The following is a 27,740-nucleotide window of genomic DNA, read 5'->3' as shown; positions in this document are numbered from 1 at the left end:
TGACATCTACTTCAGTGTATACTTTAAATGCGATAGCCATATAAGCAAGCACACAAAGCTAAAAAGCTGCCAATAACAATCAGAAATATTGCAACCACTTGCTTCCACCTCTCCCCGCCCCTGATTCCTTGACACCACTCTGAAATCAGGTCGAAAAGGGACACGCCTTCTAGCTGATGTATTTTCTCACTTTGCTTGTATGTGACAGCCTAGAGGTGGGCAATTACCTCCCCCACACTGTTTGGGAAAGAGAAATCTCTCTCTCTCTCTCTCTCTCTCTCTCTCTCTCTCTCTCTCTCACCTGCCTGTTCTGCAGATCATGTTTCAAACTGTCTACATAAAACTCCCCGTGCCATGCACCAGTCTTAACCCTTCACTTGTCTTCTCGGCAAGTTAGGCTGTTTGCTCTCACCTCAACAGAAACTCACTTACTTAAACTTTTCAATCTTATACCAGTCCCAGTGACACACATTTGGGATAGGCTCTTTTTTGTCTTCTGGTCACATTGTCTTTTAAAGAACTCTTACATTATTGTGGCTACTCCACCCCCAGGTAATAAGCTCCAGGCATAATCAGCTGCTTCCAATTCACCCTGGGGGCTTTTTCTCTTCACGGTTCTTTCTCCTTGTCTCCTCCCTCTTCTTCTCTTTGCCTTTTTCCACTTCTCTGTCTGTCTGCCACTTTCTTTATCTCTCTTCACACTTCCCTTGTCTTTGCTACTGTCTTCGTCTTTGTAAACCATTGGGAACCACACTCAGTATCATTTGGAGTTGCAACTGACAGTAAAGACGTTTGCAAATATCACATAGTATTTAACAAATCATAAAATGCACACAACAAACTTCCATTGAAATCTAACACCATAACTGGAAAACTGCTCCCCCGGGTTGCATGGTCAGGGCCCATCAAGATCAAGGGGACGGGCATACCCACACACACAAAGAGTTCTAGGCCACCCTTTTTGCATCAGCAACTCCATGCTGCATGAGTTCTGGCAGAGGGAAGTCCAAAAGTCATAGATCAAACTCAGCCTGCCGTACACTGAGCTGACTGCAAACACAGACATGCAATCCACAGCAACGAGAGTTCAAGTCCATGAAAAGCCTCACATTACTTTCCATGGCAAGTCTCTAACAGCCCTAAGTTCCAGTCCATGTGCAGAGTGCCTCTCAAAAGCCCAGACGATGATGGATCCAAACAGAGAAGGCTTTGGGCAATGAAGATGGGATGTTTCCAGCAAAGGCTCTTAGCCTCTGCATCATTTCAAAAGGGGAAGGTGTGACTCCACACCCTTTCCAGATCCCTTGACAGACAAGGGCCTTTAGTCTTGTAGCAAGGCTTCTGACTAAACCGTGTGGCACAGCTCAGCTTTCTAGCTGTGACGCTTCAACCTGGGCAACCTTTCTTTAAATCTTACTCTACTTCTGTCAGGTTCTCACCAGACATCTTCTAGCCCCCCTCTCCCTCTCCCTGGCCAGGCTAAACTAACGGTGGCTAGGGAGTTGGGTGACTCCCCCTGGCTCCGCTCTGAGAACACACAGAGATAAGCTCACACAGACTCTAACATTCTAAAAACTGAATAGGCTTAAACTCTTTCAGGCTACTTCTAATCAAATCATGGCTATAATGTACAAGGCCTCACTGCATGTCTGAAGCTGGGCCTTTGACATTATTTTCGCTCTCAGAACACTTTTTTACTGTAAAAATTTACCCCCTTCCCCTCACACTTTCTTGGCTTGGGTGCTCAGAGATTGCTGAGGGGAAGTGACTGTCCAAGCTAGGGAGCTTGTAAACACACGGCCAGTGCTTCTAAACTTTCAATGGGTCTACTTAGAAATCTTAATTTAAGCTATTTCAAACACATTAAAAACAACAAAACCAAGGAGGAAAGGAGATTTAATTGGCTGTGATCCCCTCCCCTTTGCAACAGTAAACTTTCAATTACAGGCAGTTTTAAACTGCACAGCTCTTAATAATAACAGAACAACAATTGTGCTTTTAAACACTTCTTAAACAAGGAGTAAGCTTTTGGGACTTTCTATCACTAGACAGGCTAGCCAGGGATTCACAACATGACACACATACACTCTTTTTCTTCTCCCTTAAGCTGGCACACAGCAACAAAGTGCCGAACAGGGAGGCGGGGGTCGCTTCATACTTGCATTCTTTACACAGCCATTAATTTTCTTTGGGAGGCGACGGGGTGATTTGCAGGACTTCAAAGTAAAGCTTCACAGTTAGTATTTGTAAAATCCCAAACTGGAAACAGGACACAGCTGGCTACACAGATCTCACTGTTTTTGAAGACAGCTACTCCAATATCTTCTTTTCTTCTCAATCAGGCTGGATCTCCCAGCTTACACAGTTTCTTACAGCTTGCTGTAGCATGGCAGTAGCACGGTTTTGGCTTGGCCAGGAACATGTTGTCTGGTTTCTTGATCTTTTCAGCACACACGCTCAGGCATTCCAACACTGGACACTCAAATCAATGAGATTTCTTCATTACAGGGAATCCTACAGCAAAATCTTAATGGTTACATTCTTCAAAAGTCATATATCTGGTGGTCAGTAGCTATAGGCTGTATGCAATTCTAGAACAGTTCAAAGCTAGACACTGTTACCTTGACAGAGATCTTCAACGTGGTCGCTTCATTCTGCCTTGGGACCGTCCTCTGGCGCACTTCCCGCTCTAAGAGAGGTCTAGCCCATGCTCTGGGGGCTGATTCTTCCCCTTTACTCCATTCCGCATCTTCATCTTTTGGGTCTTCATTTTCAGTTTCCACTTCCTAGGGATTTCGTCCCAATCGAGCAAGGTGATGAGGTGGCTCACCTTGGAACACTGTGGGCAATTCTTCTGAGCTTGGTGTATCAGTCTAACGACTACTCCTTCAGCTTCACGCTCCCACGCCTCTTTAGAGGCCAGGCTGTCCTGCACCATTTCTCTAATTAACAGCCTCAGATCTTGCTCTTTTCTCAGCTCATCCTTGGGCTGTTCTGCTGTTTTCTCTCTCCATTCTAACTCCTTCTGTCCAACAGTTCCTAATGCTGTCAGCAGTAACCATGCTAGAGGTCCTGCACGCTGCTTCTCTTTAGCTGACCACTTGTCCAGCTTCAGAGAGTCTAATGCAGCTTCCAGGCCCACTGGGGTGCAGTCCTTTTCGACCTCTGGCCATGCAATCGGGCCACTCAGGACCACCAATTGCTTTATGGCTGGACCCCAGAGACCCTCCTGTGGCCTGCCTGGGAGTCAGTTTAACACGCCGACACCCCGATCCTCCTTCCCTTTGAATCTGAACATAGTATTTTTGGCACCCTGCTCGCTGTGCCAGATGTGTCGCCTGTGCAGCGGGTGTTGAACTCTTAGGTTAGAACTGCCAAGATAGTGATACATCAGACTCAGTTTACTTACAAGGAGTACTTTATTGGGTAACTTACAGCAGACAGGCGTACCCAATGGTTGGACCAGACAGCTTCTCTGAACCACGAGCCATGGGGTCAAATGGGTTTTATACCATACATGTTAGCAATAAGCAGCATAACCACAGCAAGCGCCCCCTAGCAGGCATTCCCAGCACTAGGTTCTCAGCACAGCCACCTGTAGCTTTAAGGTAAACAAACTCTGCTTCTCAGGCACATCAGAGATAAAGACTCTCCTCATTAGCAAGGAATGCACCAAGAAGGCTGTTATCAGCCTTTTGACTCATCTGCACATGCTCAGAGGCTTACTAGCATGGGAATTGCACCAATAATGAACTTAAGCAAGCATTATGGATCTGTAGGCCCCTCTAACACTATAAATGACTTGGCTACGCTCCTGGGGCCAATACAATTAATTATTGGCAGCATACCATTTTAAAACTGGTTATTTGCATGGTGTTCATTGATAGACCAGAATGATCATGCTTGATCTGATGAGCATGTGTGTATTGGGGTTCTTTTTCTCTTCCAGCTTCTGGAACCTGTCTGTCACCAACTCTTTGAACTCTATCGTAGTTCTGAGGTTCGTCTCAAAAGGTTCACACTGCAGTTCTTGCCAGAACTGATCTGGGTTTATCTACGTCTTACTGCCAGCAAAGATAGGCAGAGTAATGGTTGCATTGAAGCCCTGCTTCTAGGGATTTACAATTTGGTAAGTAAGACTAAATAGTTAAAGTGCTTTGTCCTTTTGTATCAGTATAGAGTAATACTAAATTGAGACATTGGCGCAGTACCACTTTTTCATGATCTTTGTAAGGTTTTAAGTCTCTGATCCCTTTAGAATGTTTTTATAATACCAATTCTTCTAAAAATTAGGATGGGACTCTTTCTCTCTTCCTCGTACATTCTTTTTGTAATACTTTAGAAGAATGGATATCATGTTGTCTTCAAAGTTTTAATCCAGACCAAAACAAGGGTGCTCCTAGGTAGTGTAAATTCGGTCCTGTTTAACTTCAGAATTTACACCAAATGGGTTCTAACACACCAGTGGTTAACCAAGCTAATCCAAACAGACAAACAACACTACGGACAAAATTGTAAATTGGAATCTATTTATTTAAGAAAATTACTAAATTAAAAGAAAGTGGTGGCATGATGGTTCTATGAGCATTAGAAACTTTCTCTGTGATTAGAGGGAAAGAGAATGCAACAAAAATAGGAGATTAATTAAAAGAATTGGGATTGCCAAAGCTGGTACTATGAATTTAGCTAATAAAATAATGACTTGAGCTTCTAACATTGTTATGACTCCTCCTTCCTACCTTCTCCTGTTTACTACTTGTGGTTTAATGCTAAACTAAAACAAATCTAAACGAAACGAAAACATAACTGTTAACTCTCCCTTTTCCCTCTTCCTTCACATTACTTGGATATAAAAGCTAAGCTAAAGCATTGCTCTAGCTTGTGAAGAATTAAAGGTAGAAGATAGAGTGAAAGGAAAAACCCAAGACTTGGAAATAATTCTAAGTTCTATCTTTAGAAATAAATCCAAGTCTAAAGCTTAGAAATTATTCTAAGTCCTATCCTCAGAACTAATTAAAAGTCCTATCCTTAGCTTGGTTACCCACCGGGGTATTTCAGACCCATTTGGTACAGGTTTTGAAGTTAAACAGGACCAAATGTACAGGTAGTAGAGCTGCTAATGTAGGAAGAATTTATCTTGTCTTGAATGGAGTTGCACTTCCCTTGAAAACTCAGGTTTGCGGCCTGGATGACCAGGTGATGGCAATAATCAGGAGTGGCAGGTGTGCCAGCTGCATCAGTTCCTAGGCAGGATGGCTTTGGCCGCAGTGGTACATGACTTTAGTGTATCAAGCTTGGATTTCGTTAATGTACCCTACATGGAAATGCTTTTCAAAAGTGTCCAGAATGTTCAGCTGTGGAGCAGAATGTGGCAGCTAAAGTTTTGACTGGAGCCAGTTATTGAGAGCATGTGACCCCCATTTTGCGACAGCTTCACTGGCTTCCAGTCCATTTCCAGGCCTAATTCAAAGTGCTGGTCTTTAGGGCTTTGGACCAGGATACCTAAAGCACCGCATCCTCTCATATGAGCTTGCTCCCTCTCATTAGGATCAACTGTAGAGGCACACATTTGTGTCCTTCCAATACCTGAGGCGTGTTTGGGGACATGGAAGGGAGCATTTTTTGGTGGTTGCACCTAAGCTTTGGAGGTCCCTGCCTAGGGCGGCCTGCCTTGCTCCCTTTCTGATGTTTTAACATCTCATGTTTTCTGCCAAACTAACTTGTGGATTGTTTTATTGAGCCTCTAGAGAATGAGTAGAGTAATTTTAACATTACTTGTATCTGTTGTTCTGCTGTCTCTCTTAAAATTCTGTTTCTTTGTTCTCTTATTATGTTTTATTATTATTTGTTGTAAGCCACCCTGATCAGCGTTTAACTGGAAAGGCAGGGTATAAATATTTGAGAGAATACATAAAATAATATAGTACTTGCACGATTATTGGGCAAAGGCTAAAATGCAGCTTACAGTGAATGCCAGTGAAGTTGTTGAAAACATGCCGCCCCATACATTGTGTCCTGGTTTGCTGTCAAATAAGAGCCTTGTGTGGTGCAGCGTGGTAGTCGGCAGTATTGCAACCGAAACTCTCCCCACGACCTGAGTTCAATCCCAGCGGAAGCCGTGTCTTGGTAGCCGGCTCAGGTCGACTCAGCTTTCCATCCTTCTGAGGTCGGTAAAATGAGTACCCACCTTGCTGGGGGAAAGGTAGTCACTACTGGGGAAGGCAATGGCAAACCACCCCGCTATAATCTGCCATGAAAACGCCAGCGCAAGCAATGTCCCTCTAGGGGTCAGTAATGACCCGGTGCTTGCACAGGAGGAACCTTTCCTTTCTTTTCCTTGCTGTCAAACAGGATCTCCATCCTCCATCTTAGGTCTGGTCTTCCACTTCGTAGGTGGTTCATTTGCAGCATGATAACCTTGGTCACTGACATTTAAAGGGACACTTCAATGCAAAGTAGCTTAGCTTTCTCATATCTGTCCTTTCATTGTAGGAAATTGCTGACAAAGATGGGAACAATAAAGTTTTATCTTTCACCATCCCTTCCTTATCCAAGCCATCAATTTACCATGAGGTAAGTGTGCAGTTGCATTGCCAAGGGGTTCTAATTAGAAATTTAAGTTGAGTGTAGCATTCAGCCCTAGAAGAACTGTAAATTGTTAACCTACAATTAAACTGGACCGTCTTCACTTTGTAATATATTGTAATGGCCTGATCCCTTTGAGAGTCTTTAATGCCACCATTCCATGCTCCCCCTCCTTCCTATACATTCCTGGTGTTTTGAAGCTATATTAACCTATTTTTATCTTCTTTTTTTGTAATCCTAAGCCATCTACTATTGGATCCATGGCTTTGACTGAGGGAGCCCTTTGTCAGCATGACCTGATCAGAGTAGTTTATAGTGACCTTCATCCTCAAAGAGAAACATTCACTGCACAGAACAGGTAAACAGATGGTTCACCAGATTTTCATTAACACCCTGTCGATGTATTTGTAAGTCATAAGGTATGGAGAGAAGAGTGTTCCCAGATTCTGAGGTCTGAGATAGTTAAGCAGAGCAAAATATTTTATACTTGTCTGGTCAGTGGGTGTGTTGTAATGGTGTCTTCTAATATACAATTCCTTTATTTTTAAGGCTTTGGTTTAATATATTAAATTTGTGGCCACTCTTTAGACAGCCTTGTTTCTGGCTGTCATTTGGTTCAGTTTTTAGACCTTGTAAATCACTGCCAATTCATTAGTTGAATATAAACTTTCTAGCACATGTATGACTTCCAATTCTACTTTGTGGATTCTGTGTAAAAGAACTGGAGAGACGGGTTGCCTTTTTTAACCTTTAATATTTTTTGTAGTAGGATAATTAATTACGTTATATCTTGTAACACCTCTGTGCCAAATCCAAGTGGAATGAAGTAAAAAGAGATGTACTCTCTAATATTCTCTTGTCTTGATGGACCCATCAATAGAACTATTTTGTCGTACAATATTAGCAGTTTTAATCTCCTGTTCAACTTGTCTCCTTTTAGGTTTGAGGTGCTGAGCTTTCTTATGCTGTGTTACAACTCTGCTATTGTCTATATGCCTGCCTCTTCCTATCAGTCACTTTGCAGGATGGGTTCCAGGTGAGGATGGTACACTTGACATTGCTGAGAATGTTTTCTCTGAGAGTTTTAAATCAATATGATTCTGCTTCATAAAGAATTACAAACCTTTGTCCATATTCTTTTTGTCTGATCATTCAATATGTTATTTATTGATTTATTTGTAATACTTCTATACCACTTAATGTAATAGAATTTCTAAACAGTTCACACTGAAATGCATATATAATACAATATAAAACAATATAAAATAAATAATTAAGAACATTGCAGCAAAGATAACAACAAAACAGAACAGTGTCACAGTGCATTATAGGTCAGGGAAGCCTGTGTAAACAAATAGGTTTTCAAGAGGCATTTGAAACTTGCCACAGTTTTGGCCTTTCAAATTTTCTGTCTTCCATTATTGGAGACTTAGAAATGGGCTGGGATTCTTCACATTTTCTCCATTAAATCAAATAAAAAAACCCATAGTCTCTCAGTACAGTGAATCTGAGTATTTGGGGTGGGAACCAAAGAACTTCCTGCTTAGTCCTCTGCCCCCAAAGGGGGCCTATTTTGTGTTTCTCAAACAGCAGATCCGCGTGCTGCTTGGAAACTTAAGGGCTGGTGCAGATATACAATTGGCTAGGTGTAGGGATAGGGAGTGGGCTATGGGATCATGTGTATCCCTTTCACCTGCAAATTCTCTCCCCCACACTCATCCCCCTGATGTGACTTGCTAACCTGGATGGAAGTCCATTTGAGAACCTTTTTTAATCACGGTTCCCAAAAGTAGATTCGGGGAGCATCCCTGGGTTCCTTTGTAAACCAAGTTATCATTGAGAGGGGCAGGAAGAATTTGTGGCAAGGGAAAGGGCAGGAGAAGAGAGGATTCCAACCAATGGGTTTTTTCCAGTTTTGCCACATCAGCTATTTGTAGCTCTGCACTGAGAGCTTCAAAAGCAGTTTGTGATATGGCATGTATTTCTTTTTCCAAGAAATGTTTTTGAAATATCTACTAGGAGCACCCAAGCTTTTGGGTATGCCTAAAGTAGCACTTTGGATTCTGGCCTTGCTTCATTTTTCACTCCCTGTTTAAACTTGGTTTTTCTTATGACCTTTGCAACAAAGCATCAAACTATGTTCCATCAACAGAATTCTGCAATACAGATGCTGTATCCATGCCTTTATAACAGAGGTGGGCAATGTGTAGCTATCCAGATGTTTTTGCCTCCAACTCCCTTGATCCCTCACCATTGGCTGTGCTGGCTAGGACTGAGGGGACTTGTGGCCCTCCAGATATTTTGCCCTACAACTTGCCCACCCCTGCTTTACGTACAATGGACGCGTTCACACGACACGTTAGCCCATGATGTGTGACTAGCCATGCACTGTGGGCTGTTTTGCAAACAACCCACAGTGTGTGGTTAGTGCACCTGCCAGACAATTAGGAAAACAACACACAGTGCATGGCTGTTTTGCCCCCTCATCCCCCCCAGTCCACCACCTGGCATCCCCGTCTTATCTGCTGCCTCCCGGCTCTGCTCACAATTTTCGTCACAATTGAAGATGGGTTTTAAAAATTTCACAGTCCTATTTGTGCACAAAAACAAGTCCGAGAAAATCTTTCACACTATCCAATGCCTGGGGAACGTGCACATTTTAAAAAATGCCTCTTGCCAAAAATCGGCTGTAGGGTGTGTGTATAATCCAACCCCTTGCTATGGACTGCCAGCCCCTGTTGCCCAAAGGGTCCATGGCAGGGGGGTTGGATTCCTCCCGCCCCCAACTGGCATCATAGACTTGTATAGGAATTTAAAAGCGCCTGTTGTTGAAAATCAGCTGGGCGGAGGGATCCAACCCCCCCCACCCTGGACCCCCGGGGCAACAGTGTCCATAGTGACAGGTTAGATTCCACACACCCCCATGGACCCTGCTGCCCAAGGGTCCATATCTGGGGGTTGCACCCCTCCCCCGCAGCTGATTTTCGGCATGGGGGGCTTTTATTTTATTTTTTAGAAAGTATTAGCACACATTCCCCAGGCACAGGGAAGTGTGGAAAAAAAACCCAGCCCTGTTTTTGCCCATGAACAGGGCTGGGAATTTCTTTTAAAAAGGGCTCCGATCACGATCGGAGCTGGTAAGGGGGGATCAGCAGGGGCAAAGGAGTGTGTGTGACAGCCCCTCCAAGGTGCCATTTGGACACCATCGGGGGAGCTGTCACTGGGAAGGGGGAAAGGGATCCTTTAGATCAGTCTGAAGAAGGTCTTGGCTTTGGTTTGGATCACAAATTCCTGCCGGGCTTATCTATGGTTAGCTGTTATATGGGCATTGACAGTAGCAAAGGTTAGTGCAAAGTGGTGTTCCTAGTTTATGTAGATAAAAACAAAAGTCAGTAGGACACTGAGAAACTACAAAGAAGTTGCAATTCGGGTGTTACCCAGAAACAGATGATTGCATTGGCCTTTTGTTTGTAGCGGTGTATTGGTTTTTCTCCCCTCTAGTTTTTAAGAGTTCTTATCTGTTGCATTTTATTGATTCATTCCCATAAAGATGCTTCTCTAGAGAGAGTGAAATTGATCTCTCCCCTTATTTTATTCAAGTAGCTTCTTGGAGATTAGAATTATACATGATTTATGCAATATGTAATTGACAATATGAAAGTGTTTGTTAAGCTCAAGATTTAATTTTTAGAAATGCTTGTGTTTTGCCAGACTCTGTGTGAGTGGGTTTCCACGGCAAAATGAAAAATGCTGGAAGGAAGATTGTGGCAGAGTGGTACTGGATCCTGACTTCATGGTACAGCTACTCACTGGGATATATTATGCTGTGTAAGTATCCAAAGTTTGGACAAGGAAGAGCTCCTTTGTTTTTTTGTTATTTAAACTTTATTTTTGTATCATTTTTTTCAGGACAATGAATATGGGCTAAACATAGCCTGAAAAAGTTAAAAAAACCCAAACACAATCCAGTTCAGTTAGGATGTATAGAGTACAGAACTGCAAAACCTTCAAGCTGAAATTATTTTCTTTCAGTAATTTAGCAAAATCTTATAATCTGGAGGGACTTGGGATATATGACCAAAATAGCACAAAAATGGGTACCACGATGCATAAATTTTTCAAGTTTTGCATGACCATTAACAACTTTCATATGGTGAGTAAGCTTGTCCATTAATAAGTGATCTCAAAGCCTCTGGAATCAAGCCTTGATAGAAAAGTCCACTGAGTTTTACACTGGCTTACAATTGTTGCTCTTGCTGCTGCTAAAGAGTGTAAAATAAAGGGCCGGTTCGCATGAGGAGCAGCCCACCGTGGCTTATTTAAGTTACAATGGGCTACGGTGTGTGCACGTGGCCATTTTGAATATTCAAGCTGCAGGACCCATGGCTTGCTTTAGGGTTATGTGATGGTTGTTTAACCCTCACACAACCCCGCCCCCCTAGAGTTTGGACAACACAAAAAGCTGCAGTCACAGCTTGAATTTTTAGGATGGCACCCATGGGTGCTGCAGCTTGTCATGGCTTAAATAAGCCACAATGAGCTGCAGTGATCATGTGAACCCAGTCAAAGTCTTTATGCACCAGACTGTAAATCCTTTGAAAAAATACCTTGAATTACAAGAACTGGACTCTTGGTGATGTTTTGTTTGGTCATATTGTTAATTTCTTTGAAGGCTTTTGTCCCCAAATGCCTTTACTGGAGGACGTGACCACCACATGTGGATAAATGTAGCAGTCCCATGACACTCCCTCAAACTTTTATTTGAAGCTATTTTGAAGATTTTTTTGTACCTTGATAGGGGTGAAGCACCACCAACAAAGTACAGTTTTCTGTACTTGAAAGTCAATTTCCTTCCTCTTATTGCCTTCATTAAGCCAGAAATAAACACTTGTCCCAAAGGAAATTGTCTGCTGGTATCCCAAAATCCACTTCCCAACATGCTTTTAATGCTTCAGATGACCCACAAAATAATTCAATCAACAGTTTGTATAACTTGGATGCCGTTCCCTTTAACTCTAGAGATTTGGAGCTTAAAAGATATACAAAATTAGTGGGCATGTTACCTCTGGCAACACATGAGGACTATGTACAAGATGGGGGTATCTGCAAACACTTAGAGCAATGAAGACTTTTATCTTCCAATTTCTCCTTCATATCAATCATAGATCACACATTGGCTGATGTGAGTAATGTTCCAAAACAACTCAATCCCGTTTCCTTCCATGCTTTGTAAGCTATATTAATGTGATTATCTTTAAAAGCTGTATGAAACAAAGATATTAAAGGCGATGCTGCAGGTGCTAATATTTTTGTCCTTCAATTCTATACTGCAAAAGTTGCACTAGTGAAAGGATTTGTAATCTCATGTAAATGTTGTAATGCAGATGAAATTACCATGATCTCATAAACAAGAAAACCCTGCACCTCTGTATATTCCATCCCTATCCAGTGAAAATCTCCCTGATGATATAAAGTGATTAATTGATGTAATTGAGAGCTCCTTGTTTTTGGCTGAATCAAATATATTTTCTTTTTGAGTCACCGGGATATTGTGACATTTAACACTGGCCCCTTTAGCTAGGCTCCCTGCATCCCTCTGCATCACCAGGAAATCTGCTGCAGAGAGTTTCTCAGCCTGCCTCCTGGTTCCATTGACAGAATGGCGTCCGTCAGTGAAATGCCACAATTGGATTCAATCCCTAATTCTTCCTATAACCTGTCATTTTAGTTAGCTGGCAGTTTGTAAATATCTTACCAGCCTAAGTTAGTTTATCAGTCTACCAACTTTAGATCCTGAAGGTTTGCACTTCTGGCTTGTTTTAGACGTCACATCAGCATACCTTTTTAAAAAGAAAATTATATACCCCTACATCTAACTGTACACATGTGAGTACACATAAATTGTGTGTGTTTGTGTTTAAAAAATAGTAATGAAAAGAGATGTCTCTATCTGAATAACCCCCCACTGGAGTACTTAACACCATTTGCCATTGTCCTTTGTAAATATAGTATTTGTGTGATGTTCTGCTGTGGTAATTAATCTGGTAATTTATATTTGTTTTGAAGTGATATTTTAATGATAGAAACTTTCTACTGGATTTTAATTATTCTAATGACACTATCCTGATTAGGAGAAGTGCAGGCAGAATATAGTTGGGAAGTATGGTTGTAGTTTTGAGTAGGCTAAATTTTGAAGTAGCAAAGCGGGGCGGCGGGGCTGTATTTGGAAGTGATGGGGAGGAAAGCTCAAGTTCAAAAAAAATAATGACTTATTTCCTTTTTATCCGTATGTAGTTACAATGGACAGTGGGAGCTTGGCCAGGAAGCACTGGATGACATAATTTACAGAGCACAGCTTGAACTCTATTCTCAGCCACTGTTGGTAAGGGGAAAAAATACTGCAGTCCATTGCTGTGATTAAAATGTGGCTATATTACTCATATTCATAGCTTGCTTCTAATGGCTTGTATAGTATTCTAAAACATCTTCCAACTTAATTTAATCCACTGTCTGACACCCTCTGTAGTATTGTAAGGCAATCTCATGATAAACTGTAGACATTTGCTGTGAGCTTTGTGTGTGCTCAGCCTTAATGTAAGGCAGGGATGGGCAGTCAGCTGAGGGAAGGGTGGAGTTAGACCAGGGAACCATTGCTCTGACTGGTACTCTCAGCATGCTTGGCCAAAGTGCCCTTCTGGGGAACCATGCAAATGTACACTCTGATTTTAGTGTGGGGGATGGACCCAGTCTAAAGTAGGGGTGGGCAACTTGTAGTCCTCCAGATGTTTGGCCTACAACTCCCATGATCCTCACTGTTGGCTCTGCTGGCTAGGGATGATGGGAGCTGTAGGCCATAACGCCTGGACGGCTACCCCTGCTCTAGAGCTACTGAACAGGGCCATGCAGCTTGAATGTCTTGATCTAGCTACTCCTTGTTGCTACCCTCCATCTCCGTTTCTTGGCTCAGGTGGCCAGATTTTGCTTTTGGGGAGGGGGAAGCTGCTTGAATTTGCAAAAACCAAGGTTGTAGCCCTAAGCTCTTTCCATACCCCTGCTGCCATTGTAGCTCCCACTTTGTTGGTCAATTCATTGGCCTAAGGAATCATATCTCTGTAAGCCCTTTGGCTGATGATATATAAACAATGAGGGGTAATAAAAACTGCTTGAATCATTGGTTTCACCTAGACATAAAAAACAGAACTGATAATGAAACATGAAGTCTGCATCTTTGACTATGAATGAAGCAGAAGCAAAATGATATGCAGAGAGAATGGGCCCCTCTTCAGCAACGAGCAAAGGGCTGGATGTGCCTGATCTCGTCTGATCTCAGAAGCTAAGCAGGGTCAGCCCTGGTTAGTACTTGGATGGGAGACTGCCTGGGAATCAGGCTTCCTGCACTAAGCAGGGGGTTGGACTTGATGGTCTTGTAGGTCTCTCCCAACCCTATGATTCTATGGCATAAACTAGTCTCTGCGTGAGTGCCACTTTCAGAAGGAGGTGCTAATTGGAGGCCCTATCCCAAATATGGGCTACTGGCAAGTGCTGTTGCCCCTGCTACCACCCTTTTCTTACCCCTCTCACTTCTAGGCTACTAAGGGTTTGGGGCCAGATTTGAATGAGGGTTGCCATTTGTTGTTCTCTGTAAAAGTATGAGACAGAGGATCAATGCAGAATGGACTTCATAAAAGGTAAACCCAGCAATATTGAAGTCTGATATTCTTGCAGCAGAGTCCAGTCATTATCCTGAAGAAAAAGAAGAGTGAGTGAGTGTGTGTGTGTGTGTGTGTGTGTGTGTGTGTTGCATAGCTTTAAATACTAGCCTTTTTACAGTGGAGTACTGGGGGATCATTTCTTGGCAAAGAAAAATGCATTTTCATCTTTCCAATAGATTTGGTTAAATGGCTGTCTTGATGAATTGTTGCTGGCTAGAACATTTAGATGTATGCTTCAGAATACAGTAATATAAATGCTTTTTACTTAGTGAAATATTGGATCAGTTGTTTCCTTTAGGAAATGACTAAATGCACTGCTAGATTGAAAATGTAAATGAAAAATTAAACCTGCTCCTGGGCTCCCTCCAAAACCAACTTAAAAGCTTGTAGGTGGATTAATATTTGAATTCAGCTTTCATTTCTGACTAAAACTGAACAATGAACCCAACAGAAAATTAACCTAATTGCTGTTCTTCTTTGATTTGTCACATTTAATAATACCAGTATAGGAGTATTCACATTCTCCTTTCAAACATTCGTTTTCTCTCAGCCAGCTTTCTTTTCTTACGCTACTTTCTGTTTTCCTTTAGAAATGTCTGTGGTCTTCTCTTAATTAAAAATGAGAGATTGAGTGTCTGTCTTTTTTTCAAGTAGGTCTCAAAAGTGCTAGCCTAGTCATAGAAGGATGGATTGTCTGCCAGGGATCTTGAACATTCTGGTTCTTCTAATTAAAGCAAATATTTCATTTCATTTTCCAAAAGCCGGATGCTGTGCCTAGCTTTTTGAAGCAATGTTTTAAGTAATGTTTCCAATAACACATATGATTGGGGAAAAATGGTTTAATGTTAGTGAATGAGACTCATCAGCTCCCCACTCCCCTTTCCTCCTCTACTGTAGTGTTGCCACAAGGACATCAGAAGTTTTCATTTCCATTTCCATTCACCATGATTTATCATTATGTAGAAACACAGAAAAACTCTGCTTAGGCTTAACTATAGTTAAGGGCAAGGGAGCAGAATACCTGGCCCACTGGCCTAATTCTCCTCACCGGGTGCTCCAATCCAGCCCACAGAGGAATCCCCACTGTTATCTCCAGTCTGACGTTACAGTGGGGGTGCAGGTAGCAGCTGAGTCACTTTGTGCAGCACCCCCATGGAGATTCCAGGCACTGTGTGGAGCTTGGCTGGAGTTGGCTGAGTCATTTTCTCTGTGCTGGGAGGCACTGGATTCCATGTCTCTCCCAGTACAGAGAGAGGCTAAAATGGGCAAGGGTGGGGTGATCATGTCAGTGGGTGTGGCTGTACCCACTGACTTGATCTGGCTCACAAAGGGCCTGCTTGGGGGCAATCCAACCCCCACCACAATATCATTATGCACCCCTAGTTGAGGGAAACAAGCCAACTTCAAATGTTAGTTTATGATCCTAGCTTGTTTCCCTAAACTATAGTTTCAGGTTCAGATGTAATATAAACCACATTTAACTAAAAATAGAAGTAAACGGTTTGATTTTCTCTTTGTGGCTGTGCCAGGGGAGGAGGAAGCACATGAGCCCAAGGCTCAATCATGTAATTAACAGTAAACCATACTTCAGTGGTACATCTGAACCAGGTCATAGTCTCTTCTCATGAATGCTCTTTTCTTCTGGAAGATGGCAGTGTATCTGTTTAAAGTCCAATAAAAGAGACATGTGAATATTTATTTTTTCCAGCAGTTCTTAGTGTATTTTTTGCTATAGAAAGGTCGTTAAGGAGAAACTTTGCCAACTGTTAATTTTGAAATTTCTGTTCATAATTTGTTTACTGGTACACTCAAAGTGACCTATGTGCTCAAGGGTCAGTATAGAAAATAATTATGTAATAAGCTGAACATAAAAACTACATATAATAGAAACCCTTTGATTTGTGGTAAGGAGAGTGGCACTTTTAAAACTGAAAAGGAAAACTTTTTGAGAAAATGTGCTAGAAGCAATTAAAAAATGACTTCTTTGTTTTTCAAAGAATCATCTCAAGTTTAGGCAAAAGACTGCAACTTCCCTGCTTATCTCTCTTCGTCGATAAAAGTGTTGCAAGATAGTTCATTGAAGGTGTTAGTCTGACACTAACTGGAGTGGCGAAATGAAACAATTAAGAAAACTACATCTTCCTAGGATGAAGGAAATTAGAAGGGATATGGGGTGCTGTGAAGGTCTCTGAGAACAGAAGATAGAAGGAAAGAGTCATGAAAATAAGGATGGAGGGGCAGAATCCAAAGGGGTGCTTATTCCCCACCGACTTGCTTATGTCTTGCCAATTCCATTGCGCAAGTGGCCCTCACTGCTTGCACAATGGCGATTTAGTGGTTCTGGCACAAAACAACCTTTTCTGCTCATTTCTGGAAGGAGGCAGGTCTGTGGAGCTCACATAAGGGAGCTCTGCCAACCTGCCTCTTTCCAGAAATGAGTAGAATCACTTGTTTCAGGCCTTCTTGTAGGAAGCATTACATCTCCCTTGTGTAAGCGCTGGGTCCCACTTGTGCAACAGAATCAGCGGGACCTACTGCTTGTGGAAGGGAATTGTTGGGGCGGTAGGGAATTGGCAGGAGTGGAAATGCCTCATTGAATTATGCCCAAGGAGTCAGAATAGTTATTTTCTATTTGCATTCATTTTTGAGCTTTTCTTTGTCCAATCAGTAACCAACTTGAGATGATCTAGGTTCGCATGATTTTCCCCTACAGCAAATATCTATTCTTGCAGAGGAAAAAAAAAGTTGCAGTTTTGTATTTTATCTTGTATGTTATTGTTGGCCATCTGGAGCACTATTTGTAGTGGAAAGGCAGGATTAAACAAACCAGTAAGTATCACTTTTGTATCCTGCAAAAGTGTATGCTCAGTAAGATAAAAACTTATGCCACAAATAACTCCCTATCTGTATTTTCCCCCCTGTATGGATATTATCCCTGTGAAGGACAAAAAAGATACCCTTGATTAAATGGCTCAACAGTGTAGTTTTGGCAAGAAGTGATGTATTGTGACAGATTCAGAACTGGAGTTGATCCATCCTATTTCTTTTGCCAGAGGATGGTGACCAACTCTCACTAATGGATGGTCAGTGTGGCTCACAGCACAACCCTTGTAACTGATCAGACTAGTAAATGTTATTCCATAGGTGCAAGTTTGTAAGTAGACAGAGGTTTGCACAGTAGCTGTACATTCTACACTTCCTTCACCAGATCCTAGAGTTTAGCAGCAGCACAAAGGCCAGGTGAGGATCCCAGATCTGAATGCAAAACCAATATCTGACAACCCTGTAGTAGAATTGGACAAATGGCACACAAATCTTATTAGCTGACCAGAGGAGATAAAATATACATCATGAGAATCGTAGATTGTAAAAATAGGAAGATTATGTTGTATACATTGATCGTATTTAGTGTAAATCCTTGGATTGCGGTTATATTTATATAAGTATTTTATATGCTGTTTCCTTTTCCAGTCTTTTTAAATCTTCTTCTTGAGAGCCAGTTTGTACAGCATTTTACTGTTGTCATAGGTTGCAAATGCTATGAAGAATTCATTGCCCTTTGATGCTCCTGATGCATCTCAAGGAGGACAGAAGGTATTGAAAGTAGAGGTTACTCCAACAGTGCCGAGAATTTCTCGGACTGCCATCACAACAGCTTCAATCCGCCGGCATCGCTGGAGAAGAGAAGGTAACCCTTCCCACTGTGAAGTAATTAATGTAGCATAGCATTATTCACCTCCATTGCTACAAACTGGTTCTGAGCCTGAATGTAAATGTCAGTTTATGTAATATACACAGTGCTGTTCATTTTCAGTATATTGTATACACGAATGTGTAATCATGACCACATCTTGTGAGGAGGTAAGTATTCTCCTTATTTTAGCAGGAAATCTAGAAAGGTTTACGTGACTTAAATGGTATCTAGTGGTATATAAAGTTTGTTGCAGGGCTGGAACTTAAGAATTGCTGACATCCTCTTCCATATTCTATAGGTTGGTTTCTGTTACCTCTCTACTCTTAAACTGCCTGAAACTACTCACCTTTGGGGTTTGAAAATGTCTGCAGTTTGTTAGAAATTGTAGCCAAACAGTATTTGTCAGAATTAAGCCCTGAACATTCCAAAAGGAGATAGATAAGACATGACTTTTTGGAACTTGATTTTGTAGTTTTGGAATTTGGAATATGTATAAATTTTAAACTTCAAAAGAACAATAGAACCTAAAAAAGAGGGAATCCGGACCTGGAAAACCATATACTCTGGTTATCATTGACAAAATTTATAACTTGACTTGACACCTGACTTCTATCTAAGCCTCTTAATATTTCTTAAGCCAAAGTTATATAATGTCTCCTGAAACTATATTTTCAGGCCCTAGATTCTTAAAAACTTAATGGTGAACCCAGTATGATGTGTGTTGAGCTAATTTAGGAACTTTTCTCAGACGCCATGGTGAGCAGCTAATTAAGACTTTGGTTCAAAATGGTTTCAATGTCACTTTTATCAGCAAAATAAGGAAAACAGATATGAAGTTGGCAGCTTGTTAATCTCTGTGAGATAACTTCTTGTCCTGGCTGGGGAGGCTAAATGTTTTACCAATTATATTACTTTTAAGATTTTTATTGCTGCATGCATATAATAGTTACATTAGAGTGGAAAAGCATAACATCTGAAATTTTGAAATGAAACTCTTCTCTCCCCATGACGCTAATAACAAGTATTACCATTTTGCAAATCCTTGTTCATGTGTGTCCTTACTGTTGATGTGTTGTATTCTGTTCCCTTGTATACAGTACAGCACACCTACCTATTTATATGGTGTCCACCTGGCAATCTACTTAGAAAAATGCGGATGGTGTTCTTGTGTATTCCATGTAAACCTTCATTTCCCTCCCTGGGTTGGAATGCTTAGGGAAAGTGTAGAAAAGCACTAAAAATATTATATGTTGAATCCCAGATGGCTTTGACTTCTCAAATGATGCTGACTTGAGTATTCCCGGATCTCCGATCCTACACGGCTTCACAGACCTAGGGATCAAACGCAAGCAAGAGGGGGACGTGCTGGTGCTCAGGACCCCTGAGCATGGCTCACCGGAGCCCAACTTGGCAACAGCCACAACAGAGGGTAGGACAGAGATTGAGGAGGCAGAAGTCAGTAAGGCAGTTGCTGGGGAGGATCCTGACTCCTTATCCCCAAGCAGAATTCCTTTTCATTCTAGAGTGTGTTTCCACTATCCCAAGGTGTACTGTCTTCTCCTCTCTTTCTAATACACACATCCCCTTTATGCCTAGCACCAGGTCTAGAATTATCTTTTCTAATATTGTGCGACTTGAACCCCTGTGTGACACCCAGCTTGGCATTGCTAAAATAAGGCAAAGAGCCACACCCAATAACTTTGGGATTGCTTGGAAACACCCTGTTACTGAGCATGTTAACCCTTAAAAAAAGAAAAAAGAAAAATAGAATAAGAGAATGCACCATGTAAACATGTTGAGATCATTTTGGAAATTTGGAATCAATTTAGGGTATGTAAGAGGTTTTTTTTTAACTGTAATTTAAATTAATAAGAGAGAATTGAGTTTTTTTTGGTCAAGCATTTCTCACATATTACTTATTTGCTGAACTTCTAGTTCACTGAACCATTTCATCATCTGGTCATGAGACTAATTTGAGTTGACCAACTGTTTCCTAAAGTAGAATGAAGTTGCCATGTTTCTAGCTATGAGATGGTGGTTCAAACCAGATTGTCCTGGTAGATGCAGCCCAGTTTTGCGGGGGTGGATAGCCAGGGGATGTTTAATAGCCTTATATAGTGGTATTATTCAGGCTATTAGTTTCTTTTTATTATGATCTCTTTAATTGTCCTCTTTACTAAGAGGTTATTTTTTTATACAGTGTATGTAATCAGTCTACAGTCCCCTTACTGTTAGCAGGGGAGTGTTAATTTGCCATGCAATTATGAGAATATATTTTTGCTATTCCTCACATTTTCCTAATCTGTTTCTATAATGTCCCTTTCCTCTCTTTGGTGCAGTCTTTTGGCATTGCTGATAACTTAAATCATACCTTGTCTGATGCAATACTTGCAGATTATAACTGCATGTGCTTCACAGTTGCCCCAAGGAAGGTTAATATCCAAAATCCTGTTAATGTTCTGTTACATATGAACCAATCATGTATAATCCAAAATTTCATAGTAACTGGAAAGTCAAGATCTCAGGCATCAATTGAAAATTATGAAAGCGTTAAGCAGTTTTAGAATTTCCTCCTGGTGCAGAGTTGAATTGGAGCATGCTCAGTAAATGAGCCCCAACCACAACATTTCTCCATTTGTCCGAACTGGTCTTATTTTGTTGTACTAACTATATACTGCATGTGCATGACCAGAAGGATGCTGAGAAATCCTCACACGCTGAGAATCTTCTTCTGAAAAATGATTGCTTAGGTGCTATAGCACTCCCTTTCTTTAACACTTCAGTTATATTTTTTTAAATGCAATAACTTTCAATGTTGTGCTTTATGACTTTTACTTTGGAGTGTAGATTACCACAGTACGGATACTGGACAGATTAAGTGAAGAATACTGGAGCACAGTTCTAAACACAGAAAACTGAAGCTTAACTTTGTATTTAAACTGAGCAAAGCTGTTTTTCCCAGTTATGTTCTGGATTAGAAAGAGATTGGTGTTGTTTTGGGCTTAGTCACAAAAACAAATTCCTGGATTTATAATGTTATCTTGTTTTGGTGATTATATTTGGGGATGTTGATCTTGCAGAAAATTCTTAAATATTCTTGATAGATATTGCATAACATCAAAATGGGACAAAATAGTCTTTCTTGGCTACACTTGATTTCTAAAATTCCAATGTTTTAATGCTTTTAATCATGAAGAATGATAGGCATATGTAAGCCCTAACTTTTTTGTGAAATACTTTGTCAATATACATAGATCTGCAAGTTAGCAAGAAATGGATTTGTGATGCCTGTCAGCACAGGAGTGGTGTGTGCATTAAAGGGAGCGTGCTGCTATTCCCCTCACACTGGATAATGCCAGCAGCTTTGAATATGACTAGTAGTTTGTGGCCATTGGACAAAAACCCAGAAGTTAAGAGTGCACACAGCCAAAAATAAGTCGAAAAAGATTTTAGCAGGGCAAAAAACTAGCCGATGTGTACTTTTGCTTTTCAGTTCTGTCCTTATGACATATGTTTTGTTGCCTACCAGAGCTTTGATACAGACAATTGTTACATGTTTTGTGGGAGAAGAAGGCTTTCCATTTTCCCTGAATGCCTTGTTTGACTGTTTCCCAAGATGAAGTAGGAGGGTAGATTGAATTCTGTGTATTTTTAAAATAATAACCCAGTTAAGCAAATTGCTCAGACCTCACTGGACTGTCTGGCATCTGGCTTGAAAGGGACTGCCCTGCATGTCACCTTGTCTGTCTTTCACTCTTGAGCACTGCTGAGCTGCTTGGGCCTCTGCATGGTGGTAGCATCCTAAATGTTCACAGTGAGCCTCCCTGACTCTTTCCTCCACATGGAATGGATACTTTTACAGCATTCCTTTCTCAAACAGTGTTTCAGGTCTGCCATCTTGCCGGTTCATGCCATTTATTTCTAAGTACTTTGCAAAACTATCATGAGACGTCAGCTGCAAACATGGAGAATGTTGGCCATCTCACCCAGAGGCCTCTCCATGCGCGTTGCGTGCTATCCATTAGAATAAGAACGGGCTGAGAGAGGTGGTGTTGGTGGCGGCGGTGGCTGCTGCTCTTCAGCCAAACGCACTATCACCCAGCTTTGCATGATGGTCTAATGAAAGAATGCAAATACTGCCTCTGATAAAAAGATGCTCTTGCTTTGCAAGGTATTCGTTCTACGTATGTACCGAATGAATTTTTCTTTGTGTGTGTGAAAAATACCACGTACAGAGTGGCTTGTTTTTAAAATGTCTTCTCTGATGTATTGGGAATTGTATGAAAATGTAAGACACCCATTGTTTCTAAAGTGCTTTTGTTTTGTTTTCCAGGGCAGTATGTTACAATTTAAAAAGATGGAGTGAACAAATTAATATTGTTTAGAAAAAGAATAGAAAATATCCCTTCAATGTGTAAAATGTTATGTGTTCCCCAACTGTTGAATTTAATTCTGGATGGTTATACCAGCCCATATGGTAATCTTTCTGAAGAAATTTTTGAGGTGGGGGAGAAGAGATCAGTTCCATCAGGGATTACTTGACAAAACAGAAGAGTGTTCCATGATCATGAAAATGAATTGGGCCATGACACCGACTTCCAAATAGTGGTTTGGGAGACACTAGTGGGTCAACTAACTGGTTATGTGTTACATATGCAGCATAGGTACAGAGGGGTGCTCCTCGATAATATTATAATCTAATGACACAGGAATGCTCCTACAACAGGCTAATCCTCTTGTTTATATCCATCTGTGGAGATGGTGTTGGGGATGCTTCCACACGGTGCTAATTCCACAATATGGCAATAATAGCTGAAAAATGTGCGCACCATGTGGATTGTCTCAAATGCATGGAGTCTTCCTGCCAGCGCTGCACTTTTGAACAGCTGCAGTGTTGGTATGGAGATTATATACACAACTGGGGCAAACCATGTAGTGAGTTGAGTGGCTTTCAAAAGTTATGGGCCCTGTGTTTAGCCGTAGCCACATGGAAACATTTCCAGTGGCATTTTGCACCGAAGGGACCATGAAATGAGAGACTGCCCTAAGTCACTCTTGTATCTGAAATTATGGCACAGGAAGGATGAATGCATATAACTAGTTTTGAGAGAGAAGCAGAGGCTACCAAGATGTGCTTGGAATCTTACAATATTTCTCTCTGTCGTTAAGCTGGTTATATATGGTCATCTTTCACAGGTTGCAGTTTCAGATGTTTGTGTGTGTGTTGAAGGAGCACTCCAAAGTCATTAATATAAGAAACAATCCTAAAAGAGGGCTTCTAATGGGTCACAAATACTACATGAAGAATTTTGAATATTTAGGTTAAAATGCAATATTAATTATACTGCCTAAGGGTTGAACTAGACATGCTGTTAAATATGTGATTGCATTTATTTAATGTGCCAAAAAGAATTCTTCTAAATTACAACCACCAGGAATGGAGGTGGCACGACTGGGCTCATTGACACCAATTGAAGCTTCCCTCCTGGGGCTAATAGCAGCTTGAAGATGGCCAGGAAGGGAAATTTTCATTGGAACCATTAGGGTGGAGGGAAAGCAAAACTTAACCCCCCTCTTCTCACTTGCCTCAGTCCCCACCTCTGACTGCTGTTTAGAAGAGGGGAAAATAGACACATAACATGCAAACACACATTCAACCATGTCTAGTTTGCCCTTTAATATTGAGAGTGAGATGAGGAGCATTTCCAATGGATTTTACTTCTAGGAAAGTATGCTTAGGATCACTACCATCCAAAGCTATCCTAAGCATGAAGTGGATCCCTCTGAATTCAGTTATACTTTCTAATAAGTGTGTTTAAGATTGCAGCCATATACAGATGTATTACTGTAATCTATCTGTCTTTTTTGAACTTCCAGAACATGTTTAATATAACCTGGCAAGTAGCTGCATAGTAAATGGAGCTAGCTTCCATTTTTTATATGAAGGAATTGATTCTGTTATACATGTACAATTTGGGGCTTTGACAGAAAAGTTATTCTTGTGGCTGCATTCCTAAGTACATTTACTAGGTGGTAAGTCCCATTAAACGTGGTAGTACTTACTTCTGCTTAGGACTGCAGTATAACCCAGTTCCAGTAAAATAAAAATATTGCAGTCCAAAAACGGGGTTAACAGTACAGTGAGTAAAACACAATTCGTTCAAAAAAAATTTGAATTTCAATCATATAAACTTCCTAAATCTGCACCGTGACAGTTTAATTGTTCAATCTGATTTCTTTTGGATTTTTAGATGCAGAAGGTATCAATGGAAGACAAGAATCTGTGAACCTTAATGATGCTGATGAAGGATTTTCATCTGGGGCATCCCTGAGCAGCCAGCCAGTTGGGACCAAACCTTCATCCACATCCCAAAGGGGCAGCTTAAGAAAAGGAGCAAGTGGGCGTTTGACCAAGGACAAAGAGATTGTCTCAGTTACCAAATCCATTGAGAGCCCTCGAGAGTCTGCCCGTAAGCAGTGCTTGCTCCAATCAGTAGACCTCAGTGCAGACACAACTGAAATGACTCCTACAAAGAAACACTTGAGCCTGCCTGCTGGGCAGGTGGTGCCAAAAGCCAATAGTGTGAGCCTGATCCGGACTGCTAGTGCTTCTTCCAGTAAATCGTTTGACTATGTGAATGGCAGTCAAGCAGGCTCTGGTGTTGGTATTGGTGGTGATGGTGTTACTAACTTGGCAACTGGCAACACCAGCCGGTTTTCAACTATTAGTCTACAGGAGGATCACTTAGGCCAGGCTGGAAATGGTAAAGAAGTCCTCTCACCAGGAGCTCCTCTGACCAAGCAGTCCCGATCCCCGAGTTTCAATATGCAACTGATATCCCAGGTTTAATTTTGTGGCCCTTCCTATACTTTCCCCTTTTATCCTGTTCTTTGATGAACACCTGCAATCTGTAGTGTGAAAATCTTGGCTTTTGTGATCTTGTTCAATTCATTTTAGATGTCATACTATATTTTGTACTGAAACAGCAATAAAACCTCATGTACTAGCCCCTCCTTCTCCTCTCCCCTGATAAATGTGGTTGTGAAGCGGTATACAACGTATTTTATGCCTTTTCCATTCCTTCCTTTCTCCTTGGGTGATGTGCAATCCATTGTAGGCTGATCAGTCCCATTTCAACACTGTGAGTCTCGAGAAGATTGGAGGAAATGGTGAATGTGATCCCTATGAAAATGAAGCTTTTGATTTTTTGAGAAATAGAAACGGGTTAGCTTTCTCAGTCTGCAGTTCCGCAAAGACTACTGGATTGTGACTTTTTGTCTCTTGGAACCAGGAGTGCCTCAGAGACTCTAGTAGGACTTTGGACCTCTGAGTTAGTGCAATCAATTCTGAGGGAGAGGAACACTGTCATTGCTCCTGGTGGCTGTCTAAATGCACTTTGTCATGAAAATGAGATCGTCCTCCTTTATCATCCTCCACCCATTACCCCCTAAAAATGTTATGTTCAGCAATGGAGACACACGTGTTATCCAGTTGTTGCCTCCTCAGAAAGAGTGGGCTGTAAAAAGACAGTGTAGGTTACAATGCATTTTTAATGGCGTTGTAGCCATGTTTAATGTTACATGTCTTCCCCCTCCAGGACACAGGGTTGCTTCATCTACATGCTAGGACTTTGAATTCTGTTTAAAATAATTGAGACATAGAAAACGGGCACATGGGCTTTCCAAGAATTACTGCTTAGTACTGCTACTTTTAAAAGAACCTTATTTTTGTAAGTTAATGCTATTTGAAATGAACAAGAACAACTGCAGATTAAGTTTTTCAGGTTGCTTGCTGTGATGTGACTAAACTTGTTCACAGAATAGACTCAGAAACCTGCAGTAAAGACAAAATGTTCTCCAGCTGGATGTGCCAGGGACAGATATAATGGTTGCTAGAAACACTTCAGGCATCAGGATTCCCTTAACATCACTGCACACAATGGGGTTTTTGGCAGTCCTCTCTCTCAGAAAGATAAGAAAGACAATTCACTGCCTATATTTTAATTAATCCATTGCAGTTGTGATTATTTCATCTAGCTAATGTAGTGTGTGTGGGTGGGTGGGGAGACATTCTTTCCCCTAACTCTCATAATCTGGGAACTCATACCATTCAACCTAATCTTGAATGCGTGTGACTGGTGTGTGGGCAATATTTGGCAACTATGCTGTAGATCACTGCTTAAAATTGCATTTCTTATTCTAAAGGAAAATATTCATCATGTTTTGGACAGTCTTGTGTATACATAAGAAGTAAAAGAGGGTGCTTTACCCTTTTATCCCTTGCTGTATGTTGACATGGAAATGTTCAGGTTGTTACTCAAAGGAACAGATGGATGTTCTGTTTTTCCCCCACTGGCATTTTCAGTTCATTACATTGGGAAGGAAATTAGAAGAGCAGAACCATGTAATAGATTATTTTTAGAGGGCTTATAGACTATGATATTCAGAATTACCAAGTGCCATTACTCTACTAAAGAATAAGTAAAACAGTTCTTAAAATGTAATTGACAGCTTCCAATTCTTCTGCTCTTTCTGTCCCCGACTCTCTTAATTGCAAATCGGGTTTTTTCAAACAAAACTTTGCCAAGCTAATTATATTTTTTTAAACAGTAGGATTGCTATAAGAGTTACAGTTGCTCTGTAGGGACTCTTACTGAAGCAAAACTAATGTTAAATCATTAAATACCATATAATTGAAACTCAGGAAGGTTCATCTGTGATTAAATGCAATTACTAAATATCCCGAGTAATACTAAACAGTATGTTTGGTGTAGACTAGGCTTGTTGTGGCTATGAAGTTAGTCATTAAAGGCAAGGTCAGAAACGTACGCTTCAGAAAGTATTTATGTTCCATAGAATGGTGACGGGGGCCCTGATCATGCCTGTCTATTTTCTAGAATACTGGTAGGATCTACATTTAATCCAGCAATTATGGTTCTGCAGAAACACTTCCCTTTTTCAATAATAGAAATTATGGCCAGGATCCAAAAAGCTACTTGACTGGTTCGGTGGGCCCAAGAAGTCTTTGGTCTTGTGTCTGTCAAATAATTGCCCAGCATGTCACATATCAAGCCACATTTGAACCTGAGAGGATTTAACAAGCAGATTGTGATATGGCATGGGGTGTGTGGGATAGTAGTGTCTACTATTTGCATGGGTTTTTTGTTCTTTAAATTCCATTGGGCATGCCCCATGCCATGAGCACACCTAAAGTAGCTTTTTAGATCCTTGTCCATGTAGTCTACATAGATGAAACCAAAGGGGAATCTAAGTTAAAGGGGAAAATGCTATGACTAGGACCAAATTGCTTCTTTTCATTTGTTCTTTTGAAAGAAATGGAAGCCAGATATTCAGTCTAGTTTTAAAAGAATATGCCAGCATATTCGGATGTTTAGTTATATGCACACATTATGCATATTATACATACGTACATACATTAGAAATACATATTATCCATACTGATAGATGGTACCCTGCTATCAAATTTGAATGTGTTTAACTGTAAATCTTCATCTTAAGGGGTTTATAGCTTTTTTTTTTTTAATGAACCAAAATATGTCTCTTCAGCACATATAAAATTACAAAAATTTCTTGTGTGTGTATATTATATGTGCATGTTGGAGTAGGGGTTGACTCATTTGTGGGTGCTAAAACCCAAATTAGTTAACTGTTTGGTTCTTTTCAGCTGTGCAGTAAAAGGCCTATCCTTTTTTTTGGGGGGGGGGCGTATTTTAACTGTTAAAAATATT

General features: G+C 41.0%; 1 protein-coding gene across 33 annotated transcripts in view; it reads left to right on the top strand.

Moving 5' to 3' along the window:
- HYCC2 (hyccin PI4KA lipid kinase complex subunit 2) overlaps positions 1–26,495 on the top strand; it is an 87,472-nt gene extending 60,977 nt beyond the window's left edge. For 22 of the 33 annotated variants that reach the window (XM_084817485.1, XM_084817472.1, XM_084817494.1 and 19 more), the window contains 9 exons: positions 3,950–4,129; positions 6,493–6,573; positions 6,828–6,943; positions 7,526–7,621; positions 10,297–10,413; positions 12,880–12,967; positions 17,826–17,985; positions 19,253–19,420; positions 24,243–26,495. In XM_084817485.1, the coding sequence (XP_084673611.1) occupies positions 3,950–4,129; positions 6,493–6,573; positions 6,828–6,943; positions 7,526–7,621; positions 10,297–10,413; positions 12,880–12,967; positions 17,826–17,985; positions 19,253–19,420; positions 24,243–24,841 (1,605 nt within the window). In that variant the 3' untranslated portion in view covers positions 24,842–26,495. The remainder of the gene's footprint in view (positions 1–3,949; positions 4,130–6,492; positions 6,574–6,827; positions 6,944–7,525; positions 7,622–10,296; positions 10,414–12,879; positions 12,968–17,825; positions 17,986–19,252; positions 19,421–24,242) is intronic. The other 11 variants (XM_084817570.1, XM_084817550.1, XM_084817561.1 and 8 more) reach the window with 3 other exon arrangements.
- Positions 26,496–27,740: the final 1,245 nt, after the last annotated feature.

Source organism: Heloderma suspectum, chromosome 1 (genome assembly GCF_057233095.1).
Source record: "Heloderma suspectum isolate Gila_16-S chromosome 1, 16-S_ref, whole genome shotgun sequence".
Classification (NCBI taxonomy): Eukaryota; Metazoa; Chordata; class Lepidosauria; order Squamata; family Helodermatidae; genus Heloderma; species Heloderma suspectum.
Note: the sequence above shows the minus strand (reverse complement) of the source record. Positions and strands in the feature narration are given on the sequence as shown.